The 22,694-nt window shown below is 51.6% G+C and overlaps 2 protein-coding genes across 3 annotated transcripts; both read right to left on the reverse strand.

Annotated features, from left to right (window-relative positions):
* Positions 1–451: 451 nt before the first annotated feature.
* LOC105886818 (interferon regulatory factor 4-like) lies at positions 452–12,523 on the reverse strand. Its single transcript, XM_012804081.1, is given in 10 exon segments — positions 452–580; positions 821–941; positions 1,537–1,912; positions 2,629–2,694; positions 2,805–2,916; positions 3,572–3,669; positions 4,373–4,494; positions 4,496–4,554; positions 9,143–9,388; positions 12,431–12,523. Coding segments are annotated over 10 exon segments (1,422 nt in total).
* On the reverse strand, positions 12,249–21,222 carry DUSP15 (dual specificity phosphatase 15). Of its 2 annotated transcripts, none has more exons than XM_023512220.1 (7): positions 21,055–21,066; positions 19,990–20,023; positions 18,007–18,089; positions 15,952–16,001; positions 14,946–15,020; positions 13,692–13,863; positions 12,249–12,865 (listed from the first exon to the last, which is right to left on the reverse strand). In XM_023512220.1, the coding sequence occupies exons 1-7, from the start codon at positions 21,064–21,066 to the stop codon at positions 12,593–12,595; spliced, it is 699 nt and encodes a 232-aa protein (XP_023367988.1). In that variant the 3' UTR covers positions 12,249–12,592. The 2 variants fall into 2 exon arrangements, with proteins under 2 accessions (XP_023367988.1, XP_003788126.1); XM_003788078.3 differs by having other exon boundaries at positions 12,258–12,865; positions 20,772–21,222.
* Positions 21,223–22,694: the final 1,472 nt, after the last annotated feature.

The following is a 22,694-nucleotide window of genomic DNA, read 5'->3' on the forward strand; positions in this document are numbered from 1 at the left end:
TTTTGGGGCCCTCCCTAGTCTTCCAAATAAAGAACCAGGATTAGTGGCAGGAAACAAAGGGCTTGGAAACTTAGAGCCCCTCCAAAGCCAGGCAATCTTGTTACTGGTTGGCCCCATTCTGAACAACCCTGAGGACTAATTGTGTGTACACTTAGCTCTAAGCAAATGTTATAGTGTACTCAATTACCAGTTAAGGCCAGATCTAAGTAAACCATTATTGGCATGTGGGCCTCTCAACAGGGAGGAAGTCTTGTTTCTGCCTACTCACCAGTCCAGGTGGCAGAGAGGTTGAGGCATGATCCAGTGGCTTCCCCTGTCCCATCAACCTGGGTGACAGGTGGAGGAAGCCTCAACTCCACTGACTCAATACGAGTAGGGCTGGGTTAGGGATAGAGGTTGGTACCCTGTGGGGCGCTGCCTTTAAGGGGTAAGAGAGGAGAAAGTGGCCCACTTAGGGCTGACTGGGCTTTGTCAGAAGGTGGGTGATGCCATGGGGAATGCCATGTGAAGAACCCAGCAGGCGGCAGGAGCCCAAGCCCTTGGAGTGCAGGAGGAGCTCTCTGGTGAAGACTGGCTCCACCTGCAGGGAACAAGTAGGGTAATGAGTAGATCTCATCCTTTTCCCAGTGACGTTCCAGATGGGAAGCCACAGCCCTAGTGACAGCCCCTTCCCCACTCCCATTTTTCAGGTAGGTTCATACAGACCAGAGAGTCATAGAACAGGCTAGGGGTAGAGATGACACTGGAGGGAGTCGGTGAGGGGCAGTCTGGAGGGGCTTGGAGCCTGTTGGTTCTCTGCAGGAGTGGGGAAATGACTCATGTGGGCCGTGACCAGCCGCTCTTCCGGCTGGTCCAGAGGGACCGAGTACTCTTCGCCAAAGCACAGATGGATCTGGTACTCTGGCTCCGAGTGGCCATCCTGCAGATGGGCGCATAGTTCTATGGGCACAGAGACTGTGAGGGGCTGGGCCAAGAGTGAGGCATCCCACCTGGTGCCCACCCTGTGCTCACATCCCACACCCAAGCCCTGGAAGTTACATCCGCACTGGGTGACTACACCCACTTTCATGCCCTGATGCCTGTCCCACATCTGTGCCCACTTTCAGTGCTCATGTCCTTTGCTGGTGCCCCTATTCCCACTCCCATGCCATTATGCCCACTGTCATTCCCTATGCTTACTTTATTCTCAGAGCACCTGATGCCCACTCTATGCCCAGAGCCCTATGCCAACACACATATCCAAGCCCTATGCTTGCGCCCCACACCCAACGCCCTACACCTGTCTCTGTTGCTTACACCCACTATGTGCCTATATCCGTATCTGTACCCAGCCCTCCTGGTGCCCATCATCTTTCCCATTCCCAGTGCTCCCATGCCATATCCTTGGTCTCCATGCCTACCACACTTAAAGCTCGTTCCCTTGCACCCGCATCTCAGGTGCCCACTCTCTTCTGTCCACACTCCTTTGCCCATGCCCCCCGTGCCCACGCTACTCTGGCTTACTCTACCAGCGGCCCTGCTGTCGTGCACTCATCCTCCAGGAATCAGCGCGTGTCAGGCAGCTGGCAGGTGCTCTGGCGCTCCAGCTTGTTGGGCTGCGCGCGGTGCGGGGCGAGCCGGCCACGCCAATACACCAGGCCCTCGCACAGGCGCTTGGCGAACACGCCCTCGGGCGCCACCCACAGCCGCAAGCCGCGCTCTAGGTGCCACAGCAGGCGCTGCAGCACGTGGGCGCCGGGCGGCGGCTCTGGGAAACAAACTTGGGCGACAGGTGGTGATGGCTCCAGCAGGCGTTCGGCGAAGGCGGCGGCCGCGGCTGCTCTCGGGCTCTGACTGCAGCCCTCGGCGGTGCGCGCGGTGGCTTCCTGCACCAGCGCCGAGCGGTAGAAGACTTGCACGTGCAGCCAGCAGCTTGCGGACCAGAGAGTGGGGTGCGCGGTGGTGCCGCCTGGTCCATTCTTCTCCACAACCGGGCGGGTCCATTTTTCTCCATAACCAGGCCTCGGGAATTTCGAGAACTCCTTCCCAGTCAGAGACAATACTAATTTTAGTAGTGGTAGTAGTCGTAGTAAACAATAGCTTCTAGTATAAACAAACTTAGTTGAGCGCCCTGGATTAAAGCATCGGAACATGAGGCCATCCCTGCAAGCCCTCTAGGAGTCTATGTGCCTTCTCCTAGCAAAGATTTGAATGCTGGTAGAAATAATAACAGCAACGTGGGTATCAACAACACAGCAGCAGCCCATGTGAGGAGCTAGCGCTTTGGTTAGGATCAAAAGCTCTGCAGCTAGGCCCCACGATTCTACTCTCTCACTACCACTTAGGAGCTGTGACTTGTTAGCGACTTTCCCAGGGACTAGCGGTGCCACCTTGGGCAATGTCCTTAGCCTTTGTTTCAGTTCCTGCTACATAAATTAGAGATAGTATCATCACAGGGCTTTGGGTGGGGCAGCAGTGGAAGCTTAGAAGGATGCCTGATTTAAACCAAGCCTGCAACAAATGTGAGCTATTGTGACAGTCCTGGGAGTCTGGGCTGGCTGCTTTAGGAGGGAGACAGAGGCTCGCCCCACCCTGGGCCCTGCCCGGTTCTGCACACTGCTCAGAGGGCAGAGCCTTTTGATTCCTTACCAGGGTTGCTGTAGTGCTCAGAGGGCATCACTCTCCAGGGGTGTTTGGGGTTCCCTGCATAGTACCCTGGGGAAGGAGAGGAAACAGCTGCCACCTCACCCTGGTCCCCTTTGTCCCCCAGAGTCAAGGAGGAGGCTTGGGAAGAGGTAGTGGTGAGGGGGAGACCCAATCCTTACTGTGATCAGCCAAAGGGCCTGGGAAGAGGGCAGCTGGTGGCAATGAGCCTCGCTGGGCCAGCCTGTGTGGCTGCTCCTTGTCCTCATCTTCTGTGATTAATCTGGAGCCATCCTGAGCATTGGGGGAGGAAGCCATGAGGGTTATGGGTCACAGCAGTTCTCAGACTGTTCTGGGGTTGACAAGAACTTTGAAGCTTCAGAGTTCAATATCTCCGAACTCCTGTGGAGGTAAAGAGAGAGTTGGTGGGGGGTGTTTGTGGGTAAAGTGTCAGAGTGGGTCTTTGTGATGGGGAGAGGGTGCTGAGGGTAAATGCAGAGGTGAGGGAGCTGGAGAGGATAGACATGGGCAGACAGAGCCATGGCCAGATCTTAGTGGGGATGGAGGCAGCAATGCACCATTGATAATGGGGAGAAGTGATGGGTGGAGATAGCAGGGGTAGAGTGGTAGAGACAGAGCTGATGGAGCTGATGGGAACAGAGCTGAACCTGATAGGGCGCATGCGGCAGAGTGATGCATCAAAGGGTGGTAGGGGAGGGCGTGAATGTGCAGACAGAGTGAGGGAACTGAAGCTGATGGAGGGGAAGGTAGAGCGAGAGCTGGAGTAGAGGTGAGAAGAGGCAGGGGAGCAGGAGGAGAGCAATGCTGGAGCTGAGGCCCGAGGGATGAGGTCAACAGCAGTACTAGAGGTCATAGCCAAAGAGGGTGGGGCCAATGGGTGGCTTGGGTAAGAAGTACCAGGCTACAGGGGCTGGAAGGACACACTGACCTGGTCTGCCCCACAGGTAGGCTCAGTCGCTTCTCCAGGGGGCTCCTGCTGGCTGGAGGGAATGCCCCACTCTTCAAAGGGAGCACAGGCCTCAGCAACTGCATGGAATAAGGGACACGGGTCTCAGAGGAACCCCTTCAACTGAGGTGACCCCAGGCAAAAGCATTCCAGCTCACTGCAGGGCCTCAGGCAAGGCCCACCTGTCTCTAGTCCTCAGTTTCTTTTTCTTCCTTCCTTTCTCTCTCTCTATTCCTTCCTTCCTTTCCTTCCTTCCCTCCCTCCCTTTCTTCCTTCCTTTCTCTCTCCTCTCTCTCTCTCTTTTTTTTTTTTGGTTTTTGACACAGAGTCTTGCTCTATTGCCCCAGCTAGAATGCAGTGGTGTCAGCCTAGCTCATAGCTCCTGGGCTCAAACTCGTGGGCTTAAGTCATCTTCCTTCCTCAGCGTCCCAAACAGCTGGGACTACAGGTAGCTGCCACATGCTCAGCTATTTTTTTCCTATTTTTAGTAGAGAGGATATCTCACTTTTGCTCACATTGGTGTCAAACTCCTGAGTGCAAGCGTTTCTCCCAACTTGGCCTCCCAAAATGCTAGGATTATAGGTATGAGTCACTCTACAACTGGCCAGTATTCTCATTTTTTGAATGGGGAGTAAAACTGGGTGGTCAAAGTGTCCTTCTAATCTTACCAGCCCATGAGTGAAAGCTTGAGCCCAGTATTTCCCATTTTACAGATGAGCAAAGTGAGATCCTTATTGCTCTGAGAGCCACCCTCAGCCATTGCCTTCAGGGGCAGGAGGGTACCTGGGCCAACAGCATTGCTAGGCACAATCCTGTAGACCTTGTAGGGGTTGGAGACGTCCAGCTGGCTGCACTCACACACCTTGCAGAAGTCAGCACTCTTGTTGAGGGCGCAGTGGAGCGCAGGTGGAGAGGTCCTCCCTGTTGGTGTCCTCCAGGTGCTTGCCCTTGTACACAGCCCAGGCCTGGAGAGGGGCAGGGCACTTGGGAGGAATAGCCTGGGGGAGGGTGTCTGTCGTGCCCCTCCCCCCTGCCATGTTCCTCCTCCCCCCTCCTTCTTTCTCTCTAACACATGTTCTTTGAACTCCTACTGTGTTCTGGGTCTGAGTTAAGGCTAGGGATTGAATGGGGAACAAGACAGACACTGTCCCTGCTCTCAAGTCTAATGGGAGAAGACAGTTGCAATCAATTAAACAGAAATAACTATATTCCAAATTATGGATTATGATAAATACGAAAAAAATAAATAAGTTGATAAGATATAAAATAATGGCAGTGGTATACTAACTGGGAAACTATAGACCCAAATCTGTACCATATACACAGTGGACTCCAGATGACTTCAAAAGCCAAAGGTAAGAAGTAAAACTAAAATAGTCAGTAATGTAAAAGAAAATCTTCTAGGGGCAAAGAACACTTCTTACACAAAACTTAAAAGGCATGAATCATGAGGCAAAAAATTACCACGTCTGAAATCAGCAAGGGGCTGAAATCTAGAACATACGGGGAACTTCTCTAAATCAACAAGAAGCAGAGTACATTCCCTAAAGAGAAAATTCTTATCAAAGGATAGGAATTGATGGTTTATGGAAGAGAAAACTGGAAGTCTGTGAGGAGGCGCTTAAACTCCTTGGTATCAAAGAAATGCAAATTAAAATGTGAGCCATCACACATAAGCCAACTTTAGCAAGTTGGATAATACCAGGAGTTGGGGGCGATGTGGTGGGGAGTTGCTGATGGGTATGGAATGGATGCAATGCCTCTGGATGGTAATCTGGCATGCTTAGTTGAATTAAGTATTATAAATGTACCCTGTGAACAAAAATCCCAATTCCAAATTCCACTGACATTCTCGGAGGGGCTCACAAGGAGACCTTGACCCCCAGGAGCATTATTTGTGATATTGGGAGTTGGAAGCAAACTTGTGTCCATCCCTGGGAAAGTGAATTGGGGTATGTTTGTAATGGATACCCACTATAGGGTCTATACAGCATCTAGAAACATCTAGGAGCAAGAGATTGGATCTGTAGAGAACAAGAACAGATCTTCAAAGCATGGTCATGAGCAGAAAATTAAAGAAAAACACCACAGAGCAAAATCTACAACACAAAATATCAACATGCAAACCAAAGATATTTGTTAAATACATTGGAATGGTTGTTGTGGTGGAGGGAATAAGTAAGTAAATAAGAAAATGAGGGGCTACTTTACAGAGGGAGATCAAAAAAGGCCTCTCTGAGGAGGTGACATTTGGGCTGAAGCCTGAGTGAAAAGAACAGAGTCTGACGAACAGCTGGCAGAAGGGTGATCTGGTTACGAGGAACAGCATGTGCAAAGGGCCTGTGGTAGGAAAGAGATTGATAAATTTAGGCAAGGCCAATGTGTAGTCAAAGGGGAGGACATCATGTTCAGGGCCAAGGGGGATTTAACTGAAAATAATCGCACTCAGGCATTGTCCTTAGAGACTCCAGGTCTAGTGGTGACACAGACAACAAAACAGAAAAGCCTTAGTTCTTGTGTTGGTGCCAGGGGTGAGACCTTTTGAGGCTTGATTTCATCATCTGTAAACATTATTAGTGGGTGTTAATAACTACTTACCCTCACATGGTTGTGATGGATGCAGGATGAGCTGAAGTAGAGTGCTCAGCACAGTGCCTGGCACACAGTCAGTGCTTATTCATTGCAGCCCTTATTCCTTATATTAAGGATACTCTAACTCAAAGATAACAAGGGCACAGGGCACTGGGTGCTATCATCATGGTAAGAGGAATCTTTGTTTTGTTTACTGCTGTGTGCCCAAACAACTAGGGTGGTACCTGGTGCACGGAGGATGTTCAGAATACATTTGTTGACTGCATTGAGCTGGGCCTTGAAGGGTGAGGTGGAAGTTGAGAGGTGGAGTGGCTTTCCTGGCAGAGGGAACAGCTTAAGCAAAGGCCAGGAGGTGTGGAAGGGCATGCCTGGTTGCTGCTGTTGCTGGGTGTGTGTGTCTCAGGGAGCGTGTTCAGTAGATTCTCATTATTCAGGGTAGTCATGTTCTGTAGTTGCCACAAACACTGAATTAGAGAATACAGAAGTGTCGCTCCTAGGGGAAATCCAGGGCTAGGTTCCTGCCAGTCTCTGGTCATACTATTTTCAGTGGCCAATCCATGCATAACCTTGCTTTAGGTGTGTTTCTGTTTGAGGATGCTTTATTTAATATAACTGCTGATTCGTTAACATTGAACTTGTAGCTATAGCACTATACCTCATGCCTGCGTGCAGCTTGTCTAGCATGTACTTTCACTATATGGCACCTCATAGCCTTCTCATACTCAGAAACTTTAGACAGAACTTTAGCATTATGCTTGGGGGTCACTTTGAATAGTGAAATCACCAAGAAAAGGCACAAAAATACTTTAAAATGTAGTGCTAAATAGACTATGAGAGCACTTGTTTATAGTATGACAGTCAAAACAAGAAGGCAGGGAATTGCCTTAGCTTTGAATTTTCCTGAAAGTCGACTTATATTTCTTGCCATTCTGTGTATAGCTATGAATGGCCACAAAAGCGATGTTAAGTATTGATTTGGGGATACATTTTAGCAAGTAGGAGAATTTGCAGATACAGAATCCATGAATGAGGGCCGACTGTATATGGTGGGGGAAGGGGAAAGAGGAATTAAGGAAGAAGAGATAGGTTGAAGCCAGATCATGAATGTCCTTGAAAGTCAAGCTTTGTCCCATGAGCTTTGAGGGACCAGAGGGTTTGAAGCTAAGGAGTTGTACACATCATGTGTGAGCCAGCGGTGGGTGGAGGGATGGGTGGGAGCAGCCAGAAGGGTGAGGAGAGTCAGCACCCCTGGGTCTCTAACAGCATGAAAGTCTTAAGAGACGGGCCAGACAACCACCCATTCAACACTTATCGAGCACCTACTGTGAGCCAAGCATTGTGGTTTTAAAATTCATAGAGAAAGTTGTTCCAATGAGCCTTTGCCATTGGAGTCAGGGATGACTTGGGAGAGGTACTGCATTGGAGCTTAATGAATGCACTAAATAAATGAGTGCACCAGGAAAGGCTTTCTCAAGGAAGAGAAGTTTAAGCTGAGGACAGGGCGGTTGGCCAAGTAAAGGTGAAGAGGAGAGGTGTTGCAGGCAGAGGGGACAGCATGTGCAAAGGTCTAATGGTGACAGGACATGAAACATTGTGAAACAGAAAGAAATAAAGTGGAGGAAGGGAGGTGAGAGAGAAGAGGCTGGGAAGGGCACGGCTTCCAGGCCGCCTGGGTGACGAGTTAGTACTTTTTCAGGAGGGCAGCAGGGAGCTGCGAAAGGATTCTGAGTAGGGGATGATGGAGACCAGATTTGCATTTAGAAAGATGCCCCCCTAGGACTGTTTGGATTGCTCAGGGATGGGGTGTGGGGGGGTGGGAACCCAGTGAGGTCACTGCAGCTGTCCTGGAAGAGATGGTAGGAGTGGGTTCAAGTGGACAGAGTGGAGAGATGTTCTGTAGGAAGAGCCATCAAGCCTTGGCTGTGAAGCAGATGGAGGTTGGAAGAGGGGGAGCAGACAGGGCCCAAGCACTGGCTCTGGTTCAGGTACACAGGTAGCAGAAGTTCAGGTGAGTGAGCTGCTAAGTGTGGTATTTGGGATGTGCTGAGTTTGAGCAGCTGGGGGGCCATCCAAGAGACAGCACCTGTGAGGCAGCTAGAGCAGTAGGCTTGGGGCTTGGAGAGAAGGCCCAGAGCCTCCATGCTGGGGCCATGGAGGCAGGACGGTGGGCCATGAGGAGGGAGGTCCACCAGTGAGTGCTGGGAGCCCCAACAGAGGAGGGTGAGAAGGAGGGGTCTGGGAGGATGGAAGTAGGCAGCAGAGATTCTGGGAATCAAGTGAGAGTGTTTCGAGAAGGAGGGAGGGTCCACCAGGTGCAGACCCACTCTAGGTCAAAGAGGATGAAGGCAATGATACGTCCTTGGATTTGGCAACTAAGGATGCTAGCAGGAAGGACAGAAGCCAGCCTGGGCGTGGGGGAGAGGGTAGGAGAGAGGGGGTTAATACAGGGGAGAGTTTCCAAGTGCTGTCAAACTGTGAAAGGAGAAGAGAAATCAGGAAGGAGAGCATGGAGGTCACAGGTGGTGGTGGTAGCCTAATGTGTGGTTTGCTGCTTATTGCTGGGGAGAGTGATTCCAGAATTTAAATGTTCATGGGAAGGAGCCAGTGTGGAAAAAGGTCATGATAACTGGGGGAGGGGAGGTCATTCCTGCAGGAGGCCCCTGAGAATGGCTGATGCTGAGAGCACAGATTAACATTCCCTAGCTGCAGGGGTTGGTGGTTTTGGGGTGGGAAGTTGTGGAAGGCCCTTTTGTGGTACCTCATTTCCCAGTGGGTGGGAAGAGATGTCCTCTGAGAGGTGGAGATGGGGCAGGTCATGACAGCATGGGGGATGCTATTTGGAGGATCTCTCATGCAACCCTCAACCCTGGAGGCCAGCAAGTGCCCCATGGTCACATGGCTATTTGTGGGTCCAGGTGCTGGGGTAGTGAGCCTCCCTGGGGCTCCTTACTGTCCTCTTACCCTGAAGAGCACTGTGTCCTTCTGGACCTGGTAGCACTGCTTGGCTATGTGCTTCCAGGGGCTGTGGAAGAGGGTCTTGCCTGTGTCCTCCCAGTGCAACCCTGGGTAGCACCCACTCTCAATCTGTGCCACCAGCCAGTCTCGTAGGCACAGGGAACCTCTGGCTCCTGCTGTGGGTCCTCTGCTGTTGTCAGGGACATTTCTCTCCTCTTTTGCCAGGAGCTGCTGGCCATCAAGATGCAGTGCCTGGGGGGCCAAGCGCAGCTGGACCTGTGTGGTCTGGGATCACCAGGTGGTGCCAGGGATGAGGTGCCTCCAGGGATGAGGAGGTGAAGAAAGTGAAAGTCGAGACAGTGGGGTTTCACTTTCTGTTCTGTTCCCTCTCCCAGGAGGGACTTTCCTTTCCCTCCTCCCCATGTCAGACTGGCCTGGAGGGCACTGGACCTTTCCTGGAGTCAGGGGGCCTGAGACCCTTTGTGGGACCTCTGACCCCAAAGGGTATACCAAGTCAGGAGGAGGATGGATGGACACTCAAAGATGCGACCTTCCTTACACCTGCACCTGATAGCTGCTCTTCCCAGCCCACCCAGAACACAAACTTGTCCGTCTCTTCTTAGCACCTGCACGGGAAGTTTGAAAGGCATAGCCAGTGGTTCTCAACTTTCCTAACGCCATGATGTATTTTCATTGTTACAAAGGGCTCGAGACTCACAGGTTAAGAACCGCTGGGACTCTCTCAAACTAACTCCTGCCAGACTTGGAGGGCAGTGACTAGTTTCAAATGCACACTCATGGCCTCTATCCCAGAGCTGCAGAATCTGACTTTCTGGGCAGAAAGCCAATAACCTCCATATTTTAATGAGGTCCCCCATGGGGTTCTGATGCAGGTGGCCCATGGCCCACACTTAATTCCTTAAATATCTAGAGCACTGACTACTCATCACAGTCCTGGGCCTGGCCACTTTCCTACAGTGTCTCATTTGGTTCTCACAGCAGCCTAATGGGTGGGTATAGTGACCTATTTTAAGAAGACTGAGGCTCAGAGAGGTTAAAGATCTATAACAAGGTAACAGAGCTAGTGGGGGTGGTGGTGCAGCACTCAGGATCCAAAGCATCCAGTATCTCTGGTCCTTACAGCCCAGCAGCCTAAATAGTGTCCCACACTGCCTCCTGACAGTGACACCTGAAGTTTAGGGATTCTTGGTGGGGTCTGCTGACCCTCAGAAAGTGTATGTAAATTGCCTATGTCTATGCATTTTTCTTTCATTAAATTGTCAAAGGGGATTTGTGATATGAAGGAGGTTAAGTTGCTCAGACTGCTCCTTGCCTTGTGTACATGGGGAAATGGAGGCTGTGAGAAACCACCCCCACTGTGGTGGGCTGAGGCTGGAAGCACTCTCCCTCATGTGTATCTCTTGGGCTTCTCCCTTACCCCCATATTCCAGCAGCCTTCTCATTCTGACACTTCTACAGCTACAGCTGGGGGTTCAAAGTCAGGCCTTATAGGCCCTAATGGGGGTCCAAGACATCTCATATGATTAAATACAAGAGTAATCATTACACCTGAGCAAGAGCCTTAAGTGTATCAGATGACCCTTCATTTTTCTAGGTCGCAGAGGGTACTAATTTAGAGGATAGGGTTAGTGACCAGACTGCCAGAAGTTCCATCCCAGTCCTACCATTTGCTAGTTGGTGACTTTGGGCACTGGCCTCAGATTCCTCACCTGTTAATTAGTGACTACTTAATTGAGTTATTTGAGGATTAAAGGTGATGCAGTAGAAGGTTCAGTACAGTGCATGGGCTCAATAGGTGAGTGGTACACGGTAGTTGTTGAGCCAGAGTGTAGTCAGGTAATGCTGGAGGCGGAAAAGGAGTACCTTCGAGAAGGACCTGGAACATCAGATCAAGGGGCTTTGTTTTGCCCTGTCAATGATGGGGGCTGTGAAGCCTTTTAAATAGAACAACACTGTCAGAAGCAGAAAGGGGTTTTAAACCAGGTGCATGGAGGTGCCACCAACCAGGCTGGAAGGAGTGAATCCAGCCCTCTCACTCTTCATGCTTGATCCTAACACAGGGCCTGTTCATTTCATGTTCTCTCTGTCTGGAATGCTTCTCCCACGGAGCAAAATAGTCCACTCCCTCACCACCTGACATTTTTTCTTTTGTTTACCTGGTGTCTTTCTCATCAGAGTGTCAGCACCTTGAAGGCCATGGTTTTGCTCATGTATTCCCAGTACCCAGCACAATGGCTGGCACATAGTAGGTACTCACTGGCTATTTGTTGAATGAATGAGTAGGAGGCTGGGACAGTACATGAAGGTTATTTTGTCCATCTCCTCCACCTCAGTCTTGAAATCTGTGCCTCCCTCAAAGCCCTGAGCATGTTACTTGGTGCATAATAAAAACCCCATGTAAGTGGCTATTGGGTTATAGCTATTTTAGACCCCTCTCAACTTGGGTTAATTTTAGTTCAGGAAAAGTCAGCTGCAATGGCCTCTGTTCACTCTCAGAGTCAGGTACTGCTTTGTTAGTCTGCCCTTGACTTTAAACTTTTGGTGAGAAGGGTCATTCACATTAGTTGGGGATAGATATTCCTTACCAATAACCTCCCAAACCCAGAAGTCGCTGCTTCCATTATGGGACTCAAACTGACTAAGTCCATGTACATCTTCCTCTGCTCTGGCTGTGTGTCCTTGGGTAAGCTGCCTGACCTCTCTGAGCTTCACTTTCCTTCTGAGTACATTAACCCATGCGGTAAAAGGTCAGGTATGAGAGAACACTACCTTATCTTAGTATTGGTGGGTAGGAAAGGGGAGGGAGTTGGGGGAAGAGGAGGGCTCTTAGGGGAGGAGTTCAGAAGGTGGAAGGGGCTTTAGAGAGGAGGGCTCAAGGGCCTTGTCAGGAGACCTTGGCTTTGGGAGAGATGTGGGGTGGGCAGGTATTAGAGAAGCGGGAGATCCCAGAATTCAACTCCACAGACCGCAGTTAATAGACTTAGAGGGTGGTAGGGGATGCAGACTCCCTGCCATTCCCGTTTCCCGCAGGCTCCAGGTCCGGGGCAGAGTCCTGCCCTTGGGTCTTTGCAGAATGACTAGGAAGCACTACGACAGGCAGCTTTTGTGTCTCTTTAATACCCCCCCAGGCCCGTCCAACCCCCATGCCCACCCCTTTCCCTTTCCCCTCCCGCCGCCTTTAGAGTCGGCCCCCTCTCCCAGCCCAAGGACTAAGGCACCAGTTGGCTGCAGCAGGCCGGCCCGGACGCCGAGACTCATGGATGGAGGACACACTGACTGCAGACGCAGGCGAGCAAGGCGGGCAAGGAAGGCAAGGACCACGCCGTCGTCGGGCTCCCACAGCCTCTGGGCCAGTGTTGGAGGCATGGGTGGCCCAGACAGCCCTCTCAGGAATACAGTTGGGAGGGACAGGTGAGCCACGGCGGGGCGGGATCCTCACTTGCCGCCCTTGCGGGACAGACACCGCGGGAGGCAAGAGAAAGTCTGCTTGACGCGCGCCAGCAGCGGCAGTGGCCGGTGGGCTTCTCGGGGCGTGCGCGGTACCAGGCGTTGTAGGGTTCCCTCGGAGGCCGCTGACTGCAGCGCGGAGGAGGCGGCAGAGGCCGTGGAGCCCTGCCGACAGCGCTTGCACAGCGGCAGCAGCGCGCGAACCTCCTCCTCGTCGCGGAAAGGGCACTCTCCGAAGCGTTCCTCCAGCTGCCGGCGAAGCTGCAGAGTGTGCGGGAGGCGGGGCCAAAGTTTGGCAGGGGGCGGGACCAAAGCTTGCCCGGGGCGGAGCCAAGGCTTCTGGCCAAGGCCCTTCTAATGTCACTACTCCCATCCTTCTCCAAGCTCCCAGCACCTCGCTAAACCCCTCCCCTTCCTGGACTCCCCCTTTGCCTTTCATCTCGGGGTTTCCATCCCTCACTGAGTCCCTCTTCTCCTTTATAAGGCCCTTCACTCCCACTGAACACTCCCTTTCTCTTAAGATACTCCATCTTCCAAACCTGCTGAAGTGACAGCATCAACTGCCCCCACATCCCACGCACAACGCCCCTCGCAAGGAGCCTCTTCCTTGTCTGACTCTTTCCTAATGTACCTGCAGGGTACCTCCCTGCTGGCTACTGAGAGCCCACCCCGTCTTTTGTCCCCAGGGAGGCCTCCATTCCTGACACTTCTATGTGCCATCTGCCCAAGAATTGCTTTGGCCTCATCAGGGACCCAGGCAAGAAGTCGGACATGGACAGGTCTCCCCCCAGGGTCAAACACTGAAAAGCCTTTGAGTGCCAGCAGGTAGAGCAGCCAGTGGGGAGTGCTGAGAGGCTCACAGTCTGGTCTAAAAGCATTCAAATTCTGTATTTAAAAAAAAGGCCTGGGTGTCAAACAAAATACATGTACACTTAGGAGCTTGATGAGCTCAAGAGCCACAAGTCTGAAACCCCAGAAAAGTCTTCTGCTGGTTTTGAAGCAGAAGCTAAAATCTTCCCAACTGGTGTTCAATTCAAGTGAGATCTCCCATCCTTGGCCCAACCCAGCCTCCTGCCCCAGGCCCTACCTTCTGGGAACTCCCCCAGCCAAACTCTTCAAGTTGCTGCTTAAAGCCTGGGTTGGGGTTGGCTATGGGCCGCGTGGCTTTGATGGCTTCAAGCACTTCCCGCCAGCCTAGCCCTGTCACGGTCATCACATATGCTGTCACGATAGTGGTGCTTCGGGAGATGCCTGCAAAACTGTGACCCCCCCCAATAAACCCCCAAGTTTTAGTTAAGATCCAGTCTCCTCTGTGCTCCCCCGAGACCCCATCCCCACTTCAGCTTCTCCCCACCCCCACCTCCTGGGCTCCAAACACAAGGAACGTGCTAGAACCTTTCTTCCCACCTCCAGGTCTTTGCCCATGCTGTTCCTTCTGCCAGGAGTATCCTCTGGCATTCTCCCATGTCAAGGGCCTGAGTGCAACATCACTCATTCACTCACTCAACAAACACTGCCTGCTCATCTGTTCTTTTTCAGAGTCTGAGGATATTGTGGGAAGAAAACAGACATGGTCTCTGCCAGCCTGGAGCTTACAGAATGGTTGGGGAAGACCATTTTTTCAGGTGGTGCTAATTGCTTTGAAGATAAGTCTGGGAGCTAGGAGATCTGCATAGGAGGAGGTATTAATCTAGGCAGGGGAGGGGGGAGATTAGGGAAAGGGTTCCCAAGGAAGTGACATCCAGCTGAGTTTGAAAGTTAGTTAGTTAGTTAGGAATGTTTTGGGCAGCATGTAAAAAGACTGTGAAATGGAATTCTGGTGGATTTAGAGAATGAGGAGGTTAGTGCAGCTGGAATAGGGAGGAGGGAGAAAGAGTCGGGGATAAGGCTTGGGAGAGCTGATCACAAGGTAGGGGGTCAGGCAGGGCCAGGCTGAGCCTGGCATAGGATGGGTGCTCAGTGGGAAGTTAGGAAATAAACAGCATCAGCTGGGCCAGGGGTCTCCTCAATGTTCCCCACTTCCCTGTACTACAACCTCAAAGGCCTGGAGGGGAGAAGGAGGGAAGTAGCATAACTACTGGAGGGTAGTGGGCTACTTGCATGACCTCACCTATCCCTTTCAATAGCCCTGCCAGGTCGACTTTCTTTTCCCCATTTTATAGATGAGAAAACTGAGCCTCAGGGAGAAACAGCTACTTGGCTATGGCCACACAGCTAGTAAGGCACACAGCTTTGATTGGTGAACTTTCAGGCTCTGTGACAGGCTTTCTACCCTCCCCATCTGATGAGGGTGTGTTCAGGACAGAGGACAGACACTTCCCCCCACCTGCCCTTAACTCACCAGTGCACAAGGCAGTTCCCTCCATTGAGGCGGCAACAGTGGATGAAGTTGATACATTCTTTGAAGTGCTTTTTGCTAGAGAAGAAAGCAATGGGGTAGGGAACATTGAGGAGCAGGTCTCTTAGGAGTCACCCCCTTCCCATTTACAGGGTAGCAAGGGACAAAGAGCCTTGGGTTCCTCATGTCAGCCAGTGTGTGCCCTGACTAGTAAAGAGGTGGAGGTGTGTGAGAAGCAATAATGGTGGCATTTCAGGCAGCAAGGAGGCCAGTGAAGGCCAATCCCACCATCCAGGCAGGAGCACCTCTCCAGTGGGTCTGGTGGAGCCGGTTTTCACAGTGGGTTTATCTTGGCCTTTCACAGAAATGGGTGGGAGGAGACACAAGGGTCCCAGTCCTCGAGGTTCTGCAATCAGAGCCCCTGGGAAGAATGACGGTAAGCAAAGGCTGGAAGCAAGGTTCCCCAGGGTGGGAGTTGACTGTCTGGGTCTGTTCTAAGCTGGGAGGCACTGCTGCTAATAATACAAACAAAAACCCCATTTTCTGAGCTCCCATTACACTCCAGGCCCTATCCTATGTCATCTGTCAACCCATGTCATTTGATCTTTGAAAGCCTCCCTGACTCTGATCACATAGCCTTGTTTCACAGGTGAGGCTCAGAAAGGGGAAGTGATTTGTTCAAGGTCACACAGCAAATAAATGGCAAGGCCTGGCTGGGACCCAGATGTCTTAACTCCAAGGTCAGGAACTCCAAGGCTGAGCCTGCCCCTTTCAAATCTGCTTGTGCTCCCAATCCCAAGAGACAGAGTACTTTCTCCATTTTATAGCTGGGGAGAGAGAGGTTGAGGGAGGTTAGGAGTCTTGGCCAGGCATACTGAATGTCATGGTTGGGTCTGGGTGACCACCTGTGACAACTTTCTGGTCTGAGCACTCTCTGTCTTCCCTCAGACCACCTCCCCTTTCCACCTACCAGAGGAGGCAGCAGTCTGTCCACCCAGGGGAAACTTACATGGGTACTTCAGGGGTATCAGCCACAGGGATGCGAAGGTAGGTGATGTCCTGCAAGTACAGATGTGCTCAGGACCTTGTCGCAACCCCTCCTCCCCCTGGCCTGAGCTGCCCACGTGCTACATGACTCCAGCCCAGTTTCTGCCCCTCTCTCAGTCACTAGTGTCCTTTCCACCCACTGAAAGTAGGCTCTATCTCTGAGGACCTCCCAGCTCTGACCATCTGTGATTCCTGAGCCTTCTGAGCAGATGGCATCTCCTAACCCCATAGGTGACTTGGGTACCAGCACTTGATAAAAAGGACCCAGGGACCTTTTATCTAAGAGCTGGGAAAGGGCTACTTAAACTGGCTCCCCTCCAAATGGGGATTACAAAATTATACAGTAAAAATTTCATTATCTTAAAAGAAAATAATTAAAACAAGTTTACATTTTGTGACTTATGGTTATTAAACTATGTGCTAATTGTTGGAATAATCAAGGAATAAATTATCAGTAGTTTTGTCGACAAACTTGCTGTAATATCTTTTTGCTTCCTGATTACCCTCCACAAAATATGGTAAAGATTATTTCTGCCCATCTTCAAGAGGGCTCCTTGCTTTTCTCAAGGACTTTAACCAAATGGTTCTTTTCAGTTGTGTGGCCCATCATTAGCCAGTGGCTAAGAGACCACCAGTCAGGTCCTCCTTTGTCCATGGTGTTGTGTGAGGTTCCAAGCCTTCTCCAATTCACATTCCCCAAGGTCACAAAATTCTGCATGTTTTGCAAGGCTTGCAATTTCACTTTGCAACACATTTGGCCTTGACTTTACATGGTATTATCAAACTATGACTGGTAAATTCACTGATGGAAGGGGAGGGAGAGATGCACCAGAGAAGAGGGAAAGGCTGCTGGAGCAGGGACTTATTACGTAGACTGTCGTTTCATTAGTAAATACATTCACAACTTGGCAACCTTCCCCATACAATCCAGTGACTGCTTACTCCAAATACTTCAAAACAAGGCTGCCCCATAAAGCAAAATCGGAGTGCAGAGGCCTGGAAATTTCTTTTCTAAATGACCCTGAAAATCATGGATTATTGGAGATTGCTCTTAGAAACCATCAAACATGACACACGGGAAAACTGAGGCTCAGAGATGGGAAGAACCCTACCTAAGGTCACACAGCAAGTCTGTGGCAGAACCTGGTCTCAGTCTCAGATCTCCAGAGCCTTTTCCCACTCAAAGTTCTTTCTCTTCAGTGGGTGACACAGACTCTAACTGTAAGAGAAATGGGCTCTGTTTCTGGGATTTGAATATTATTAACTTTGCTATTATATCAGTGGTCATATGTTGAACACACCTTATGTGGCTCTCAACAATTCAGAGAGGTAGTTACTATTATAAAATTCCTATTTTACAGACTGGGAAACTGAGGCTCAGAGAGGTGAAGTGTGCCCAAGGTCACAAAGGGAATAAATGGTGAAGGTATGAACTCAGTTTCCTGACTCCAGCACGTGTGGTCTGATTTCCTACTTTCTTCCTCTGGGTCCTAATACCCTCACACCTCTTTCCCAGGACTTGATAATCCTTCTGGTGGGGACCATGCCTTACATAGTGCAAAGCATCTTCATCATCTTGCATTACCTTTGCATCCTCACAACAGCCCCTGGCTGCAAACAGGGCTGAGAGATCAAAGGCCCAGAGAAGTAAAGTCACAGCCCAAGGGTACACAGCAAGATACAGAGCCCAGAGTCATTTGGAATCATCCATCCAACTGGGCAATGGGAAGCCCAGCAGGGGGACCTCTGTTCGCTGCGAGTCATCTGGCACCAAATGGCCTGTGTTCAAAGCCCGGCTCCTCAGCTTCCTGGATGTGTGACCTTAGGTGAGTTAAGGTCATTTGGCATGACCTCTCATGCCAAATAAGGCTAATTCCCCTGTCCAGGGGTGAAGACCAAATGAGTTAGTGTGGGTCAAGAAGGCAGCACAGGACCTAGCACACAGTAGGTACTTAATAAATGGGTCTGCAGCCCCCTCCCCACCTGTGCACACCCCTGGGATGGGGAGAAGGAATACCTGTAGCAGAGGCTGGGGTGACTCGTGTATAGAGATGATGTGTGTGATCTTATTCCGGCCCAGCTGATCCGGGTCTTTGGCATCTGAAAGAAACAGAATAGTTGAGCCAATTTGGCAGGTGTGACTTATTTGTTACTGATGGCCAAGTGCGTGTGGATGGAGCCTGGAGTGCTGCCTGCCCAGCTCTCCTCCTCAACCCTCCTCCTCTACCTTGGCCCACCCTCTGCCTCCTCTCTGCCTCTCTTGCTTCTGGGGCACTCACAAGTAACAGCTCAGAATCTCCCCCATCCTTGTTTATGCTGCTCTTTTTGTCCGAACACCACTCCCTAGCACATCTTTTGACCTAAAAGTAGCAAGTCTACTTCTAGGAAATCTTGTCTCCAGAAGCATTTGCTCACTTAGAAAGCCGTGTGTAGAAGACGATGTTCTCTGCTGTACTGCTTATATCAGAAATAGTTTAAAAATGGAAACAATCTAGCCAGGTATTGTGGTAGGCGCCTATAGTCTCCCAGCTACTTGGGAGGCTGAGTCAAGAGGATCACATGAACCTAAGAGTTTAAGGTTGCTGTGAGCTAGGCTAACACCATGGCACTTGAGCCTGGGCACCAAAGTGAGACTCTATCTCAAAACATACATACAAACAAACACACATACATAGATACATATATACATAAAAATAGAAACAACCTAGTGATCATGGGAAAAGGCCTGGGTAAATAAAGGTATATCTATACTTTGGAGTACTGTGAAGCCATTACAAAGAGATCTTTATGTTGATGTGCAAGGATGCCTGTAATATATTTTTAAGTGAGAAACACAGCTTCCAGAATAGTGTACGGAACAGGTTCCTGTTTTTATTTTAAATATTCTGTCTACAAAGATGTATGAAAAATGGCCCAGGGTTATACCCAGCACTGCTATGCATGGTTATCTCTAGGGACTGGATGTCCTCAGATGATACATACCCCGCTTCAACAAACATTTACTATGTGCAGCTTTTGGCTGGGCACTGGAGGCCTGGGGCCAATGACCATGGGGTCACTACATGGCTCCTGCCCTTTTGGGACTTACACATTTAAAGAGGATTCAGACCTAAGCCAAATACTCACAGAAGTCGATGTAGATGAGCTGCTGAGGTGGCTCCCAGGAAGGAAGGAGCCAGGTTTTATGATGGTGGAGCACCCAAGCTCTTACCTCCTGAAGCTTTCTCTGATTCCCACCTTGGGTCCCCCAAACCTCAGACCAGCCTGTCTCTTAGCATGTTTTCTACCCCACAGCCAAAGATATGTGTTCAGCTCTGCCCTGACACCAGCAGCCTGGAAGCTTGAGCCCTTGGGGGCAGGAATGGGGTATTATACATCTGTGTCCCCGTCTCAATTGAAGACTGCAGAAAGGATGGATGGGAGGATGAGGACTGCAGAGCTTGTAGGCTCAGCACCTCTTTGTACCAGGGGTATGGGGTTGGTGCTTGGGACCTTGCTTTCAGGAAAGCCCAGCCCTAGCCTCCATAGGCCTCTCCTCTGAGGAGGAGGTGGTGGCTATGGGGGAAGGGCTCAGCTTCCCAGCTAGAAGCAGCATCCCCAAACAGACCTCAGCCCAGAACCCAGGAGTCAAATGAGCCCTTAGGGGGCTTTTGAGCTGAGGAGGAGGCTGAGGCTCAAAGCAGGTACAGACTTGCCCAGGTCCATAGCTCTGGTCCTGAGCCCTGTGAGCTGTCTCTTTAACCTCATGGTGAAACACTGGGGGCTGTCAGTGTCAGGGTCCTGATGCCCACTCCGTGCCTTCAGGCCTGGGGACACTCCCCCACCCATGCACCTCTTTGTCCTCCATGAACCTTTACCCCATCCCAGCCTGGTGACACTTTCCTGCCCCCAGCCCCATTCCTGAGTGTGTCCATGCTGCGTGGGCCAGGGCATGAATGGTGGACAGAGGCCTGGGACCGGCAGAGTGCCATTGCCTTGGGACAAAGTGGGCAGTGCTCACCAATGAAGTTTCCGAGGTAGAGTCCAGGAAGTACCTATAGGAAGGACAGGCAGGGGTCAGGAGGGAAGAGGCTGCACCCCCTCCCGCTCTCTGGCTACTGGGGGCTCTATAGCCTCTTTCTGTTCTATGAAGGCTGCCTGGACCTCAGGATTTAGGGAGCAATCTTATCCCGTTTGTGGGCCCTCCATCTTCTGTGAGAAGGCTTTGGGGTTCTGGGGAGGGTGGGAGAGTGACAAATTAACCACAGTGGGGGGCTACGGGAGGGGCCACCTTGGGTATGGGTGACCTAGAAGAGGAGGGAGGCTGTGGTGGCAGGGAGCAGGGAGAGACATAGGGGGAGAATAGGAGGAGAGCCAGGGGACCTGCAGGTTGGGTGGGTGGAGGAGAAGGGAGGCAGGGAGGCAGGGAGAGGGAGCCCCAGGGAGAGGGGGAAGGCTAGAGAAACAGTGGCCAGGCAGAGTCCAAGGGAGACAGACACCTGGGACTCACAGGGATGTAGATTCTGGGAGTGAGAGAGCCACAGAAAGACACAGCAAGAGATACAGTCACACACACACACACACACAGAGGGCAGAAACAGGCAGAGAGGAACAGGAGAGAGAGGTAAAGACACAGACAGATGGGGTCTCAGAGACACAGGGAGACAGAGATCCAGCCACACCGAGACTCAGAGAGACCCAGAAGGTCAGCGGCGGGCGGACCGACCTAGTCCGAGCAGGGGCACCGCGGCTGGCCGGGGCTGGGGGTGGCCAGAGAGGGCTACGCGGTCCCCGCCCCCCTACCTTGGTCATGCCATTCCCCATGATCCCGGGGGCGGGGATCCGGGTGCACCCCCAGTTCGTCGCCACCCGGAAAGCGCTCGGGTCACAGTTGCCCTGATGGCCCAGGCCCGGCGCCCGCAGCCCGGCAGGGAGTGGGGGGCCCGGCGTCCGCGGCCCTGCCCAGGCCTGCCCAGCCGCCGCCGGCGCCGCAGCCACTGCTTGCCGACCCCCGGCCCGGGAGGGAAATGATGGTGGAGACGCTGCTGCCGCCGCCACCGCCACCGCCGCCGCAGGCTCCTCCTACCCCTTCGGTCATGTGGGCCCCCCCCCTTGGGTCACGGCGGGGGGCCGGACAAAGCCCCAGTGTGCCGGGCCCACGGCCCGCGGGACAACGGCAGCTTGTTGAGCCGCGTGGGACTGCCACCTCCGGAGGTGGGGGCGGGGCGATCCCCCCACCCTGGCACTGTCTGGCGCGGACTGATTGGGGGATGTGGCAGAGCCCCCCGGCTGGGCGCAGAAACTCAGCTCCCAGTTCCGACTCTGCCTGGACCTTCTTCCCGGCCCTGGGGCAACGTGATGGGGGCTGGACTTTGACAGCTAAGGGCTCTGTGCTCTTCGGGTTCTGTTTCCGACAAGTGAAGTGGGTAATTCCTTCTGTTACACTTCCCCCACTCCGCCCCCATGCAGCCATCCTACCAGCCAGCCTTCCTCCTCTCCGTCTCACCCAGCCGTTCATCCTCCCACTCCCCTATTTACCCATTACCTATCCTTACACCCATCCATCCTCCCATCTATCATTCATCCATTCATCCTTCCATTCATCTTTCATCCATTCTTTCACCCCTTCCTTCCACCCACTTTGGCCCCTAAGAGGATGATGCCATTTGGGTAAGCTCCACTGGGCCCAGGCATAATCTCCATTAGGGGGCCCAGGCAAGCAGGGAAGTGTTGGGAGGGGGAGGTGTGAAAGGGTTCCACGGACTTGGGTCCCTTGGAGTAAAGAAGACTACAATAGGATGTAGTTAGGGGGAAGAGTTTGGAAGGGTGAGTCTGGAGAGGAAGGTTGGACTGCTCTGCTCACATCTAACCTGCTGGCCAACCTTGGGAAACTTCCCCTGCACCCCAGCTAATCTTATCTGCAGAGGGTGCCACAAAAAGTATACATATTTTAAGAAAGGAAAAAAACGTATTAAAATTATAATGCCCAATATATACCAATAACATTTGTTACCTTGTATCTTGTATCTCTCTTGTAATTGCAGAAGTCAAACCTGACTTGAGTATTACCTCCTATGGCACTGAAATAGAAACAGCTGAACCAGCTTTGTTCCTCCAGCCATCACCTCCACCACCCCGCCCCCATCTACAGTAGGAGGTTGAGGGGGACACTGTGGGTGTAGAACAGGACAGAGAGAGGAGAGTGGAGACAGAGAGAGGAGAGAGGATAAAGGAGATGGAGTCCCTTTGAAATGCACTTATTAGAGAAAGAGAAAATGTTTCCTTTGTGTTTATTCCTTCTTCAAGTTCACAGTTTACATGGGGCTGCCTGTCTCAGCTCTTTCTGTGTCCAGGGTTCTCATAAAAACCAAACTGTTCAGGTGGGGCGCAGTGGCTCATGCCTGTGATCCTAGCACTCTGGGAGGCCAAGGTGGGTAGATTGCTTGAGCTCATGAGTTTGAGACCAGCCTGAGCAAGAGTGAGACCCTGTCTCTACTAAAAATAGAAAAACTGAGGCAAGAGGATCACTTGAGCCCAAGAATTGAGGTTTCTATGAGCTATGATGCCACAGCACTCTACCCAGGGTGACAGCTTGAGACTCTGTCTCAGGAAAAAATAAAACAAAACAAAACAAAAAAACAACACCACCAAACTGTTCAGCAAATAGTTGCTGAGCACTTACTACATAGATTGTAAGTATTAGGGAGATAGCAGTGGATAAAGTAG

This window comes from Otolemur garnettii, unplaced genomic scaffold (assembly GCF_000181295.1).
Source record: "Otolemur garnettii isolate 467f Iridium unplaced genomic scaffold, OtoGar3 scaffold00025, whole genome shotgun sequence".
NCBI classification, from domain to species: Eukaryota; Metazoa; Chordata; class Mammalia; order Primates; family Galagidae; genus Otolemur; species Otolemur garnettii.